Raw genomic sequence first — 12649 nt, forward strand, 5'->3', positions numbered from 1 at the left:
GAACTGCTTCTGGACAAGGTGTAACCCTTTCCTGTTGACTACTGCTTGATTCAAGGAGGAAGCGGTCAATTTTCCACATTGGATGCGCTGATCAGCCCTGGCAAAGTCCTGGACCCTTGAGAGCAGTGTTTCTTAACCTTGGCAAGTTTAAGATGGGTGGACTTCAACTGCCAGAATTCCCCAGCCAGCATGGGAGTTGAAGTCCACCCATCTTAAACTTGCCAAGTTGGAAAGACGCTGCATGAGAGTGGGATGGGGTACAGAAAAGATGGGGCTGAAGGTGGGCACTGAAGCACTCTGTCTGTAAGAGAATGGCTCTGTTGTGCTTTCTGGGCTTGTTGGCTCCTCCGCACCAGTTTGGTTTCTGCTGGCATCCTACAGGTTGCCTGGCTGCCTCTTCTGCACTGTCCCATGCCCAAGGCAATTTTGTGCATGCTGTGGTGGCAGGACTAATGCACAGGCCCCCTTGGGCCAGACCATCCCTGCTTTGCCTGCACTGGCAGGGAGACACCTGTGCCCCAGCTCCACTCCAGGTAGCTCCCCATGTGTGGGAGTCTTCCAGTGACACCGGCGTATTAGGGGAACCTGTCTGGGCAGGGCTGGCTTAGTGGGGAATTCACGCAGTTGCTGGGAGAGGCTCTGAAAGAGCCGGCGCCCAGGCAGCCCCACCTGCTGGGCTCTTTAAATCCAGCCTGGCTTGTCTCCCGGGTTCAGATGCAGCTTTGGCAGCGCCATGAAGGCCCGCAGGTTCCTCCTTGCCCTGGCTCTGCTTGCCCTCGGGGCCCAGGGTGCCTCCTTGGCTGGCCAAGGGGAGCAAGGTGAGTGCACTCAGCCGACGGGGAGGTTCAGTCCCCTGAAAGGGGTATAGCCTCTTCTGGGATTAGAAGGGAAAAGTTGCTATGGGGCACTCACACGTGCATTTGTGTGCAAACACACATACCCACACGCAGCAGCTGGACTGCTTCCAGCTGCACCTCTTTAAGTGGCCAAAAGTGCCTGCCCCTGGGGCTGGGTTTCTGGGCCCCTAGACGCTCAGGAGGCCCCGCACCCCTGCTGTGGTTGCCCAGGATGCCCGTGGAACAGTGGGGGATACAAGCACTGCATCCTCAGATCCCCCCAGATCTTAGTTGCTATGCCCAAACTCCAGAACTGGGCACGTGGTAACAGACCCCTTGTGGGGGATCCCGGGCCCCCAAACCTCCTTAGAGCTGAAGGCTTCCTGTTTTCCTAGTGTGGATAATGATGGCCTGAACACCCGAATCTGCTGGAGTGGAAGAATTGGCACCTGGGTGGGTCTCTTCTTTCGAAGGGTGTCCTCAGGGTATAGTAAAAAAAGTTAGGATGGCAGCCAGGATGGTGCAATCAAAGCTTAGCATGTTTTTTTTGTATCTTCTTTTTTTTTTTTACTATACCCTGCGGACACCATGGTTCTTTCTCTTCACCCCCGGACCAGAGCTGATTTCAGTGGGCAGAACTTAATTTGTTAATCTATTTTTGTGTACATTGCTCATCCCAGCAATTCCAGGTACAAGTCAAGGATGCAGTTTTTCCAAGTGCTTGGAAAAGATAGATGCTCTTCTTCCAAGGGCTGAGAGTGGGATGTTCCCCTGGCCCCCTTCCCTCCTCATTCTCTCCCAACAGCCCTATGAGTTAGGTTAAGCCTTGTGGCATGGGCGGCTGGCCCAGGTTCTCCTGCTGGCATGGAAATCCTGGCCTCTCAAGAGCCTTTCTAGAGACACCCCAGGAACTTTCACCCAGAGGCTCAGCTGCCTATATCAAGATTAGGGCAGGCTCCCTACTCAGCTATCTGTGCAGCTGGTAACAGTTCACAAAGACTTGACAGCACATAATCAATCAATCAATCAATCAATCAATCAATCAATCCCTACTCAACTGGCTTCTGGACAGGCTGGATCTGCCCCTCATTGACAGAAGGAGTTGGAGAAAGCTAGATGATGGGAAGGATTCCTGAACAAAATGCTTTTGAAGCAGAATTAGCCCCAGGGTCTCTTCTCCCAAATGTGGAGCCCACCTTCTGGGTTGTTCTCTCCTTGCATTTCACTTCTCACCCGTGCTTTGCAGCCAAGGACGGCCACTGTTACAACGTGCCACCCTTGGGAGATGTCTTTGACACCCAGGACTGCAGTGCCTGCCTGAAGAACAAGTCCTGCTCCAACTGTGCCAGGGATGACCGGTGCCCAGGCACCCAGAAATGCTGCCCTGGTGACTGTGGCTATGTCTGCCAGGAGGCCATTATGGGTGAGTTGCCCCCTCCATCTGCTGTTTACCCATTTCTTTCCTTTCTGTCAAGGATGGGAGTGGGAAGACAGTCCAAGAAGCCCCCCTGCCTCGCCCAGCTCCCCTGTGGCTTTTAAGACCTTCTGACCAGGACACATTGTGCGGGAGACAGGTCTTCCTTAGATTACGTACATTTCTGGCAGAAGAAGCATTTGCATGGTTCAGGGAATGTCCTAGGTTCATAGTGTTGACAGAGATCTCAGAGGTCCCATAATCCAAGAGATCATGTGCTGCAGGCCCAAGGATGGACTTCCTTGCTTGCAGCATGTTGCAGAATGTGGAATGCTGGTGGCCACGGGAGGATGGAAATCTGTTTCCAGCTACCCCAACATCTTGGCTCCTCCAATCACACTGGCGGCCTGTTCAAAGCCGACCAGAGATCAGTAAGAAGCAAGGAACCCCAGCCTACAAAAGACGGCACCCTAGGGATGGAAGGAAGACTGGCTCCATGGGAGCAGGAAGGTCCCCTAGCTGGCTGCCAGATCTCCTTTGTGGAGCATCACGGCTGCCTTTGACCCGTGCCCCAGCTTCTACGAGCTGGGCCTGGCTCACTCCAAGGCAAAGCCAAAATGAATGGGCAGAGCACGGTGGTATAATTATTCCTTTTAAATTGGTTTGCAAGGTTCCTTTCTGAAATTATTAGGAGTCTCTGTCAGCTAAACATTTGACTACTGTAGTCTGAGTGTGGTCCTGGCAATCCTGCCTTCAGGGAGGACAAGGGAGCCGAAGAGCCGATGGACTGCTCCTAGGAGACTATCCCCAGAGTCTAGGTATTTCAAGGGTCATGTGGGATGTCCCAAATCCCCCTGCTCTGATGGGCCTTTTCGTCTCCTTAATTCCTCGATGGCTCTGTAATTGCCACCCTTCCGAGGTTCCCTCCAGGGCCCACTGTTCCTATTTGTACAGCCCCAAGTGGAGAGAATCTTGTCAGGGGTCACTTTGTCCTGAGCTACCTCACCTGCAAAACATCAGCCCTTTGCTGTGCCTGAGATGGAAACCCACCAGACAGATCATTGCCATAGGCTGGAGGGGGAGGGGTGGGTGGGAGGATTTGGATCTGTGAGAGAGAGGGGAGATGCTGACCCCTGCCCCTCCATGCCTCCCTGTTGCATGCCTGGTATTTCTTCCTGATTCCATGCTTAGTGCTGGAAGGGAGCCACTTGGGTGCGTCATCGCAAGGGTGGGGCCTGGAGGCTGTTGACAAAGCCGAAGAATGCAACCGCTGGAGGTTTCATCCTGACCTTCCCCAACGCCTCAGGGAGCTGCACACCCTGCTTGGCTTCTTGCCTTTTCTCGATTGCTCTGGCATGTTGTTTATCCCTCACTTGCTCGTTTGCTTCCTCCTTCTCTCCAAAAGAGCTCATTCCTTCTGCACTTTACACTTCCACCATCCAGTCTACCACAGAGCTATGCGAGCATCATTATAACCCTTTTTAGTAAATAAATAAATAGTGTCCTGAAAGGTAGAACAGCAGAGAACATCTGCGGCACAGAAAATAATAGAGTGGGAAATGTGTCTTTTGGACAAATGCTTCTGAAATTGGAGATTGAGAGGTCAGCTCAACCTGCTTTGCTGGTTCTGAAGCATCTCCTTGTTCAGTCCTGCCTGCTCTGACTGGTTTCTCTTGAAAGCCCCAAAATCAGTGTCATTCAAGGAGCTGGAGGTATTGAGAAGAAACCCATCTTAGAAAGGAATGTCTAGCTCTTATCAGAGGATTTTCCCAAATTATCCATCCATAAGACTTCCAAGGCTCTAGAAGCCAACCCTGGGGAATGTTGAGCACAGAACCTTGGGAGGGGCATTTTCCAGGCAGCAGGAAACAGGCAAGCTCTGGGTGAGCAAGGACCAACTGCTGCCAAGGCAGCTGCCTACCCACAGGCCTGGTGGGGTGGCAGACTCACTTATGGGGCACTTCCATAGAGAAGTCCCACCCTTTTTTTGCACAGGGTGCTCTGAGAGTGAGATCAGGAACCCAACAACCTCGCTCTTTGGTCTCTCACTGGGTGGAGGGTGGCCTGGGCCAGCAGAACACTTTGGTGGGTATGGGGTGAAAAGGCCCTTCAGCTTGCACTCCCCTGATAGTTGTACTGGCACATGGACACATCCCTGTAGTTGTCCTGGCAACTGTGTGACTAGTGATTTTCTCCCACCCATCAACCAATCAGGCCTGACTTCCATGCCCAGCGTAGGGCAGCAGGCACTGCTACCTCCTGAAGTGTGAATGAACGTGTGGGGTCCCAAACATAGGTTTCCCCAGCAGTGTGATTGTGCCCTGCAAGGTGGGCCCTCTGAGCCCCGGCCAAGCATGCTGCAAAGCAGGCAGAGTGCAGGCGCCATCTTTGAGGCCTGGGGCTGTCATGTAATCCAAAACTGGGGCTTGCCTTGTGTAAGGGGGGGGGATGCGCCATTTCCACAGCCTCAGGTATTAACACATCCCACCTTCCTGTTGGCTGGGGCAGCCAAACCTTCTCCCCGCCCCTTTCTGAGAGGGTGGATGTCCTGCCGGTGACCGGCGGGGGGCGGGGGGCTTCTAGAGATCATTTCCCCTTTTCTCCTGCCTCATCTTGTGTCTCTCTGGCTGCCGCAGATATCTGCCAGCTCCCCTCCGTCAGTGGAAACTGCAAGGCGATGTTCCCACGCTTCTTCTACGATGCCTCCACTCAGAAATGTGAGAAGTTCATCTATGGTGGCTGTGGGGGGAACAAGAACAACTTTGAATCTGAAGACGAGTGTCTCAAAGCCTGTGGGTCGCTCCAGAGTGCCAGCCGCTCCCCAGCCAAAAGCAAAGACTAGGAGGCTCTGGGAGGAGGGAAGCCGAAGGCAGACGCCTCACAGGGCCAAGCAGGATCTTCAGGTCTTCAAGTCTTCCTTACAGCTAAAGGGCCCTTCCTTTTGAGCCCACTTGTCAGTTGGTGCTGATAGGCAGGATTTGAAATGCTTTCAACTTCTGGGGTTTTGACATCACTCCAGGAGGAAAGACCCATCCTCATGTCCTGCTAACCACAGCACCAACTTGGACTGGTAACTGTTTTGAGCATTGTGTCCCCCTGATGTGGCCTTGTCCTCTTCCCTAGCCCATGTCTGGGCAGCCTGAAGTCATCCTTAGCTTCTTCCCAGTTTTAAAGTAGTGTTTCCCCCCAAACCCAAATTTTTGCTGTGGATGCAGCTTAGTCTTTCATTGATGGTTGCTGGGATCTGCCCTCTGTGGTCATTCTACTTTGGCTTCAGGGGACATTGGACACCTGACTACCAAGAACATCTGCCTGCATAACGTCTGACTGGTGCTTTCTGAAGTGCCTGTTTGGTTTTACGTGGGCTCCTTATAAATGTAGGTTAAGAGCTTTGTGAAAGACCACTAGACTTATCTTCAAAAACGGGATGAGCAGTCTATCACCCTTGGGTGCACAACAGGGTTTCTGCTGCTTCCACCAACAAGGAGTTTCACGTGCTTGTGCTTCTTGGCCCCCTCAACCTTCACCATCCTCAGTGCCTGCAGCCCATAAGCCAGGATTGTTTTACCTGCTGGTCAGAAGGTAACCCCCTCTACGCCTGCAGCCTGTTAGTTGGGCAACTTGGTAAGCGGTGAAACGTGCCAGGGTTCCAAGTAGCTGTTTACACTTGCTCAGTCCACATGAAGAGGGACAGGTGGTGGTTTTCGCAACACAGGCCATGTCTGGTGGGAAAGAAACAGAGTCAGGGGACTCCTCCAGTCGCCTTCCTTGACCTGTCCCCCATGAATACGGGAAGATCACCATCAGTGGACAGCAGACAAGGGCTCCATCAATGGGTTGGCAAGTTTTGTGTGGCCTCTTCTCTTGTGGCTTGTGGGGCAGTGGAGAGGCCACAAATGCAGCTGTGGCCAAGGCAGCCAACACTTTCCTGACTGAATAAATTAAGTCACACCAGGCAGGGCTTCTTGGCTGGGTGGCTTGCCTGGGACTGGACTTTAAAATGTTAGCTGGCCACATGGTAGCCCTTTCAGGCTGAGGGCTTGTGAGGCAACTGTGGAGGCCACGCCACTCTTGCAATTTGCCCCTGGATCAGGTTTTCTCAACCTGGGCCACTTTAAAGTGTCGACTTCATCTCCCAGAATTCCCCAGCCAGCAGAGTTGAAGTCCACACCTTAAAGTGGCCCAGGTTGAGAAACCCTGCCCTGGATTGATCATGACCCCAATGGGTATCTCCCTGCTATTTTAAGCCTATGATGCAGCCATTGCTCTGTTTTTTGGTGGTCAGTTGCCAATATCTGGGCTAGTCTCGATTGGCCCCTGTGGTCTAAACCACCATCCTTCCATTGTCAGGGAATGCCTAACCACTGGCTGGAAAAGAGATGGCAAAATCACCTGACTGGACTCCTGACTCAGCCGTTTTCCTGGACCTTCAACCTGCTGCAGAGACAGTGCCTCCAAGTGGTTGAAACTGCCTCACCTGCCCCCCCCACCACCACCACGCACACGCCATGTTCTGTGTGTCTGCACAGCTGTCTCCCAAAGGACTCTTCCTGCCACTCCCTGGGCTGGCCCAGGTTGGCACGTTCCCCTTTGCTATTGCCTGTCCCCAGGAGAGAGTCACGCCCCTTTCCCTGGGTCTTGAGAAAGGGTGGCCCTGCATGTTCCTGGAACTGGATGGGAGGACTAGCAGTCCTCGGCAGTCTGGCCAGATGGGACCGTGGCTGCTTGGCTCACTCTCTGCCAGGCGCCAGGAGGGCTCCTGCTTCGGGGTCGTTGGTCTTGAAAGGAAGGGCACATGAGGGGGCAGAGGGTGCTCTGAGTGCAGGTGGTCCTTGGCCTTTGGAGACTTGGGCCCTGGCTTGGTGGGAACCACCAGGGCCCAGCCTTGGGTCACCCCAGGGGCAAATGGCATCATCCTGACTCAGGGAGCCTTGAATTTGGGGGAAACATGAAGTCGGGCATGCAGTGGCTGAAAGGCCAGGAGATGGGAGACCCTCCTGGACACGGTCTGGGTCACTCTTTCTCAGCTCAACTTCCCTTCCAGGGCTGGTGGTGTGGGGAAAACGTGGAGGACAGGTGGTTTGTGTGGGGTGAGTGTGGGCACATGTGCTGTGCTGGAGGGAAGTCGGGATAGAGGGCTGATAAATCCATGCAGAAAGGCTCCCTGCTTTCAGGCTGCCCCCCCACCCCAACCTGTTCACTTTGGGACTTTGCTTGTACATAATAAAAGAGAGCATTACAAAGATACTGAAGGCTTACAAAACAGCATGAAGCTGGGCACGGGAGAGTTTGTGTGTGTTTTGTCAGTTGCTGTGTTGCTGCAAAATGACCCAGAGGAACCACATTCCAGCCAGCCCTTGCAGGAGCAACGCAAGCGGGGCAGGGGGGTGGGGAGGAGGAGGAGGATAAATGGAGACCTGGCATTCCTGGCCAAGATAGACCCTGCTGTAGCCTCACTTCTTTCACAGGTTCATTAGAAGGGTCAGTTGTCTGGCCCCCATCTGTGCTAATTTGTGTCCTTGGCAGGAAGCGAGGCAAGAAGGCGATAAAGTCTTGCTATCTGAATGCAGGTTGGTGGCAGCAAAACCGTGGGTTAGGAGGCACCATCTGGACTGCCCTTCCTCTTCTCCCTGCAACAGTGGGTTGATTGTGCTCTAAGCTGATCTGGAGAAAGCCAGAGATTGCTCGCCCTCCTAACACAGAAATCTAGTCATCGAATCCAATGGTTGGGAGGGACCCTGAGGTCTTCTAGCCCAACCCCCTGCCCAGGGCAGGAATCCTCAGACCGCCAACAGATGCCCGCCTTCGCTTGGAACCCTCCAGAGAGGGAGCCCCTAGGACTCCCACAGGGGGGAGGCTGTGCCACCACTTCACAGCTCTCTTGTGGGCAGGAGCGACTTCAAGCTGGGCTCTCTGTCCGTGATGCTTCCACACGCTGGTTCTTGTCCTGCCATTGGGAGCTGTGCAGAATAAGCCTACACCCTCTTCCCTGGGGGAGCCCTTCAAGAACCGAAGGCGGTTGTCACGTCCCCCTCTGCCTTCTCTTCTTTTGGCTAAGCAGACCCAGTTCTTTCAGTGGCTCTTTGTTGGACTGAGCCTCTGCACCCCTTTCCCCCAGCTTCTGCAGGTTCAGCACAGAGACTTGGTGGCTGAGGTCACCTGGGGGAACATCCACAGTGGGTGGCCGGATGTCTGGGGGCTGCTGGGGCCCTTTGTCCCCCTTTCTCAGGAGCTTCTGGGCTCTCTCCTCCCTCCCCTGAGTTGCAAAGGGGTCATTCCACCCCCCGGATCTGGTGCGGAGGGTTCGCAAACTGCAGAGACCCAGAGGCAGCCAGGAGCATCGGACTGCAGGAACAGCCTCTGGGCTGAGAGTCTCGAAGATGGCGATGCAGGATCAGCCCCCGGCACTGAGCCCCAAGAGGGGACCCCTGCGTCCCGACTCTGGGTCTGAAGGCCTGTCTCCATGATTCTTGAGCCAAGAACGCTTGCGCGTCCCCAAGAGCTTGATCCCTCGACCCCAAGCATGACTATCACACAGGTTTCCAGATTCCTTGGTTCAGGGCAGGTAAGAGGAATTCATGTTACCCGGAAGAGAGAGGGGAGCACGTCCTTGCTGGAGGCCTTAAGCAGAAGCCAGGCACCAGTAGCTGGGGAAGGTGCCCAATGCATTGCTCCTCATAGTTGTTTCAATGCGCATCCTCCTGTCGTAGAGCAGGCAGCAATGCCACGCTGACATTAACGGCCCTGCCCTGGCTATCCAAGTATGGTGAGGGGAGAATTCCCTTGGCTGGGTTCCCCCCTCCCTACAAGTGTTACCTGCTGGTGGGAAAAGCCAACCACCAACCACTGCCTCCCGGGTGGGTGCCCAGGGTGGAGGGCTTAGCTCGGTGTTTCTCAGCCTCGGCAACGTCAAGATGTTTAAACTTTAAGAACTTCTTAAAGTTGCTGAGGTTGAGAAACACTGGTTTAAGTGCTTTAAAACTGCTCAGGTGACAAGTCACCGGCATGGAGGTTCTCCGAGACAGCAACCTGCCATCCTGCCTATTTCTGAATGTGGGTCGAGAGCTCTTCTCAAACCTTGTCCAAAAATAGGGCTGTCAGCAGGTCCCTGTCTAGTAATAGCCTGAATCACGCCCCCATGCCCCTTTGCTGCACCGGCAACCTGTTCCTTGGGCTGACACGGGGAACAGCTTCACCTGGGCATTCATGTGTCCCAAGGGAATGCCCACAGGGGAAAGGCAGTGCTGGCAGTGAGTGGGCATGGCTGTCTGCACCCAGGAGGAGTCTCTGCCACAGGCAAAGCGGTAGAAAGTTCAGTCACTGAGCCCCCTTCCTGGCAGAAGCTTTGAGGAACTTGCAGTGCCCTCGGGATACATGCTGGCAGAACCTGGCTCTCTTTCATGATGGGAATGGCCTTTGGGGGCCACCGCTTTTTCCAAGTCCTGTTTTTAAATGTAGTCTAGCCCTCTTTTAAAAGCCCGAAACCCATGAATAGAAGGAATCTACACAATGCCCAAATAGTACTCTCTGAAGTGCTGGTTAGAGATTTTGTAGGCAGAAGTTACTAGTGGGGCATTTTTAGGGCACAGTTAGAGGGATGGGAAGGTGAGCCCTCTCTGTCCTACCCCAGCTGGGCACTTGTTGGGCAAGCAGACTGACGGAGCTTCTCCCACCTCCAACTACCGGAAGCTGCCTTCGTATGTTCCTTCAGCCTCGCCTGGAGCTGAGGAGCCCCTGAGATTGCCCAGAAGCCCTCCTGCTCCACGGATCTTCTGGAAGAGAGGGATTCAGGACAAGGGGTCTTGGCAAACACCTCCACTTGCAGCCTCAGAGCCAGGAAGAGTTGGAGCAACTTGGTTCCCATCTCCCAGCGTTTCTCCACAAGGTGGGGGTCTCTTTTGGGAGGGAAAGGGCCAGTAAAAGGAGGAGGTGCAGGACGATGGAATGGGTGGCCAGAAAGGAGGGCAGGAGATGTGTCTTGCAGGTGATGGGAGGGTCAGGCTAAGGCTATCACCACCTCCCACCATGGAAATGACCACTGAGACCGGCATCGGGCTGCACCGGCGTTTATCGGCGGGGAACGTTGCACAGCGAGGCCCCTGCCCCGGAGATGAGACGGACAGCCCAGGTCAGGGCTGGCAGTGAGGATGGGGGGAAGGAGGGAGGGGTCTTTCGGGTGGTCATCTCTGCCACGGGGGGCCAAGAAGCCAGAGCAGGGAGGAGGGAGCACTTCGCAAGCCGGACAGCGAGGAGGAGGGGGGGGAAGGCTTCCAGCACGGCCGCGTCTTCGCCCGGGTTGGGCCCAAAGGACCGTCCCAAGAGCCGGACCTTCCGCCCGGGGGGGATCACGGCCTCTGCAAAGGAAAGAGAGGCGCTCGGCTGGGGAAGCGGCAGAGAGGCTCCCTGGGGAGGGCGGGGGCTGCCCCCCCGCACACCAGCCCTGCGCTTGACCGAGTGGCAGCAGGGCCCATCCAGCAAGAAGAGCCAGGCCGGGCCTCCGTGGGTCGGCCACGAGGGAAGGGGACGGTCTGCGGCCAATCGGGATTCCTCCCCTTTGGACAAGCCGCTTCACACACACACACACACACACAGAGCTCCAGCTCTGAGGGCAGAAAGGCACCTGCCGTCCAGGGAGCCCCAGGCCAACCCCCCCTGGGGGGGCCAGTCAGGCAGGGCCTTCAATGTCCAGAGCCCCCTGCCTGGGAAGGCTGCCTGGTGCCCAGGAGAAGGTGGGGCCCTATTCCAGCATCCTGCAGCAATGAGGGGGGGGGGGGTAGGCAGCAAAGGGGAGCTCAGTAATTCACTTCCACACTCTCTCTGTCCCTCCCCCCCCCCAGCCACCACTCCTGAAATGGGAGACATACCCTCTGAACTGGGTCTTGGCAGGTCCGGCCACAGCCGTTGAAGCAGCATTTCCTCCCTTCTGGGCAGCCATCATCTGAATCGCATTTATGAATACAGGTGCCAACAGTAGCAGGGCGGACGGGTGGGCAGCGTCCTGGTCGCCATGGAGAGAAACTCTGGTGGCCAGTAGAATTTCTCAGAAGCACTTTCCCTGTGAGGGGGACGCCAGAGTTTGGACGATCTGGTTTAGAAAAGAGACCCTTGTGAGGAAGAAAATCGAGGTTTATAAACCGGCATTTGGCAGATCCAGCACAGCTGCTGGGGCAGCATCTCCTCCCTTCTGTGCAGCTGCCACCTGATCCGTATCGATTAACACGGGTGCCATATTAAGGGGGGTTGGGCAGCCTCCTGGTCGCCCTGGAGGAAAGGTTATTGCTGTTTCCCGCAAAACCAAAAGAGCCTCTGGCTGGGAATCAGAACTGAGGAGAAGGGAGGACAGAGGGGAGGGAGGCGGCCGGACACAGGTTTGAGGTGGCCCTGCTGCCTTCCAGCTTGGGGAAGCCTGGCCTCTCCTGGACCAGGCACTGGCCCCCCACCTTTGTGGAAAGCCCTCTGTGGCTGCAACCTCCGTTACGTGCCAACAGAATCACCACAATTAAGGGTGCCTTCTGCAAGGACAGAGACTCTTTCCAGTTTGCAGAAAAAATGGAATTTGCAAACTTGTTCCAGTCTGAGAAGCCGCTCTGAGCCCCACAGGCTGCAGCCGGTGCTTTGTGCCCCGCGGCCCAGATCCCAGGCCGCCTCTGCCCAGGACTGGCCACGCCCCAGCCATATCTGCTCTCACTTAGACACTCTTTGGTCGAAGGAGAGATTGCCTGGACAGCTGAGGTTAGACAGATGGAAGGATGGAATGAAAAGCAAGGATACCCAAGACAAAGCACCTTTGTCTGACTGGGAAAATGGAAGGAATCAAGTTATAGATGAATGGCAGAAACTTAAAGAAAGTAAATGAATCTGTGTCTCTTGGTGGAAGGATCACTAAAGGTGGGAAAATGGATGGAGAAATTCCGAGTAGTCACACCACCCCTTCCTCTGGGTTTGTGCATCTGGGGAACAGGGAGGTTTATCCCCAGAGGTCGCCCCAGGAAGCGCATGAACAAAGTCATTGCTGCTGCCGGAAGGAGCGCTTCACCCTTAAAGCTTGTGGATGCCAGTTTCTCCCTTTCCCCCAGTGCTTAGAACAGTGCTGCTCAACCTTGACCCCTTGAAGAGGTGTGGACTTCAACTCCCAGAATTCCCCAACCAGCATGGCTGGCTTGGGAATTCTGGGAGTTCAAGTCCACACCTCTTCAACTTCCCAGGGTCGAGAAACACTGGCTTAGTAGCAAACTCCAGCCCAGCGGGGCGGCTGGCAGAGGAGAAGCGGCAGCCAGGAGGGACCCCTGGCAGCGAGGGGGGCAGATGAGCGGCCGGCGCACTCTCTGCTCTGGGACGGAGTGCCAGCTTGAAAGAAGGGTCTGGGCAGGAGAGGGTCTCTCTCCGTAGTGGGCCAAGA

General features: G+C 55.2%; 1 protein-coding gene across 1 annotated transcript; it reads left to right on the forward strand.

The window, feature by feature from the left end:
• Window positions 1–733: 733 nt before the first annotated feature.
• LOC134493499 (eppin-like) lies at window positions 734–5092 on the forward strand. Its single transcript, XM_063298088.1, has 3 exons — window positions 734–818; window positions 2083–2259; window positions 4887–5092. Exons 1-3 carry the CDS (start codon window positions 734–736, stop codon window positions 5090–5092), a joined length of 468 nt encoding a protein of 155 aa, XP_063154158.1.
• Window positions 5093–12649: the final 7557 nt, after the last annotated feature.

This window comes from Candoia aspera, chromosome 3, assembly GCF_035149785.1.
Source record: "Candoia aspera isolate rCanAsp1 chromosome 3, rCanAsp1.hap2, whole genome shotgun sequence".
Taxonomy (NCBI): Eukaryota; Metazoa; Chordata; class Lepidosauria; order Squamata; family Boidae; genus Candoia; species Candoia aspera.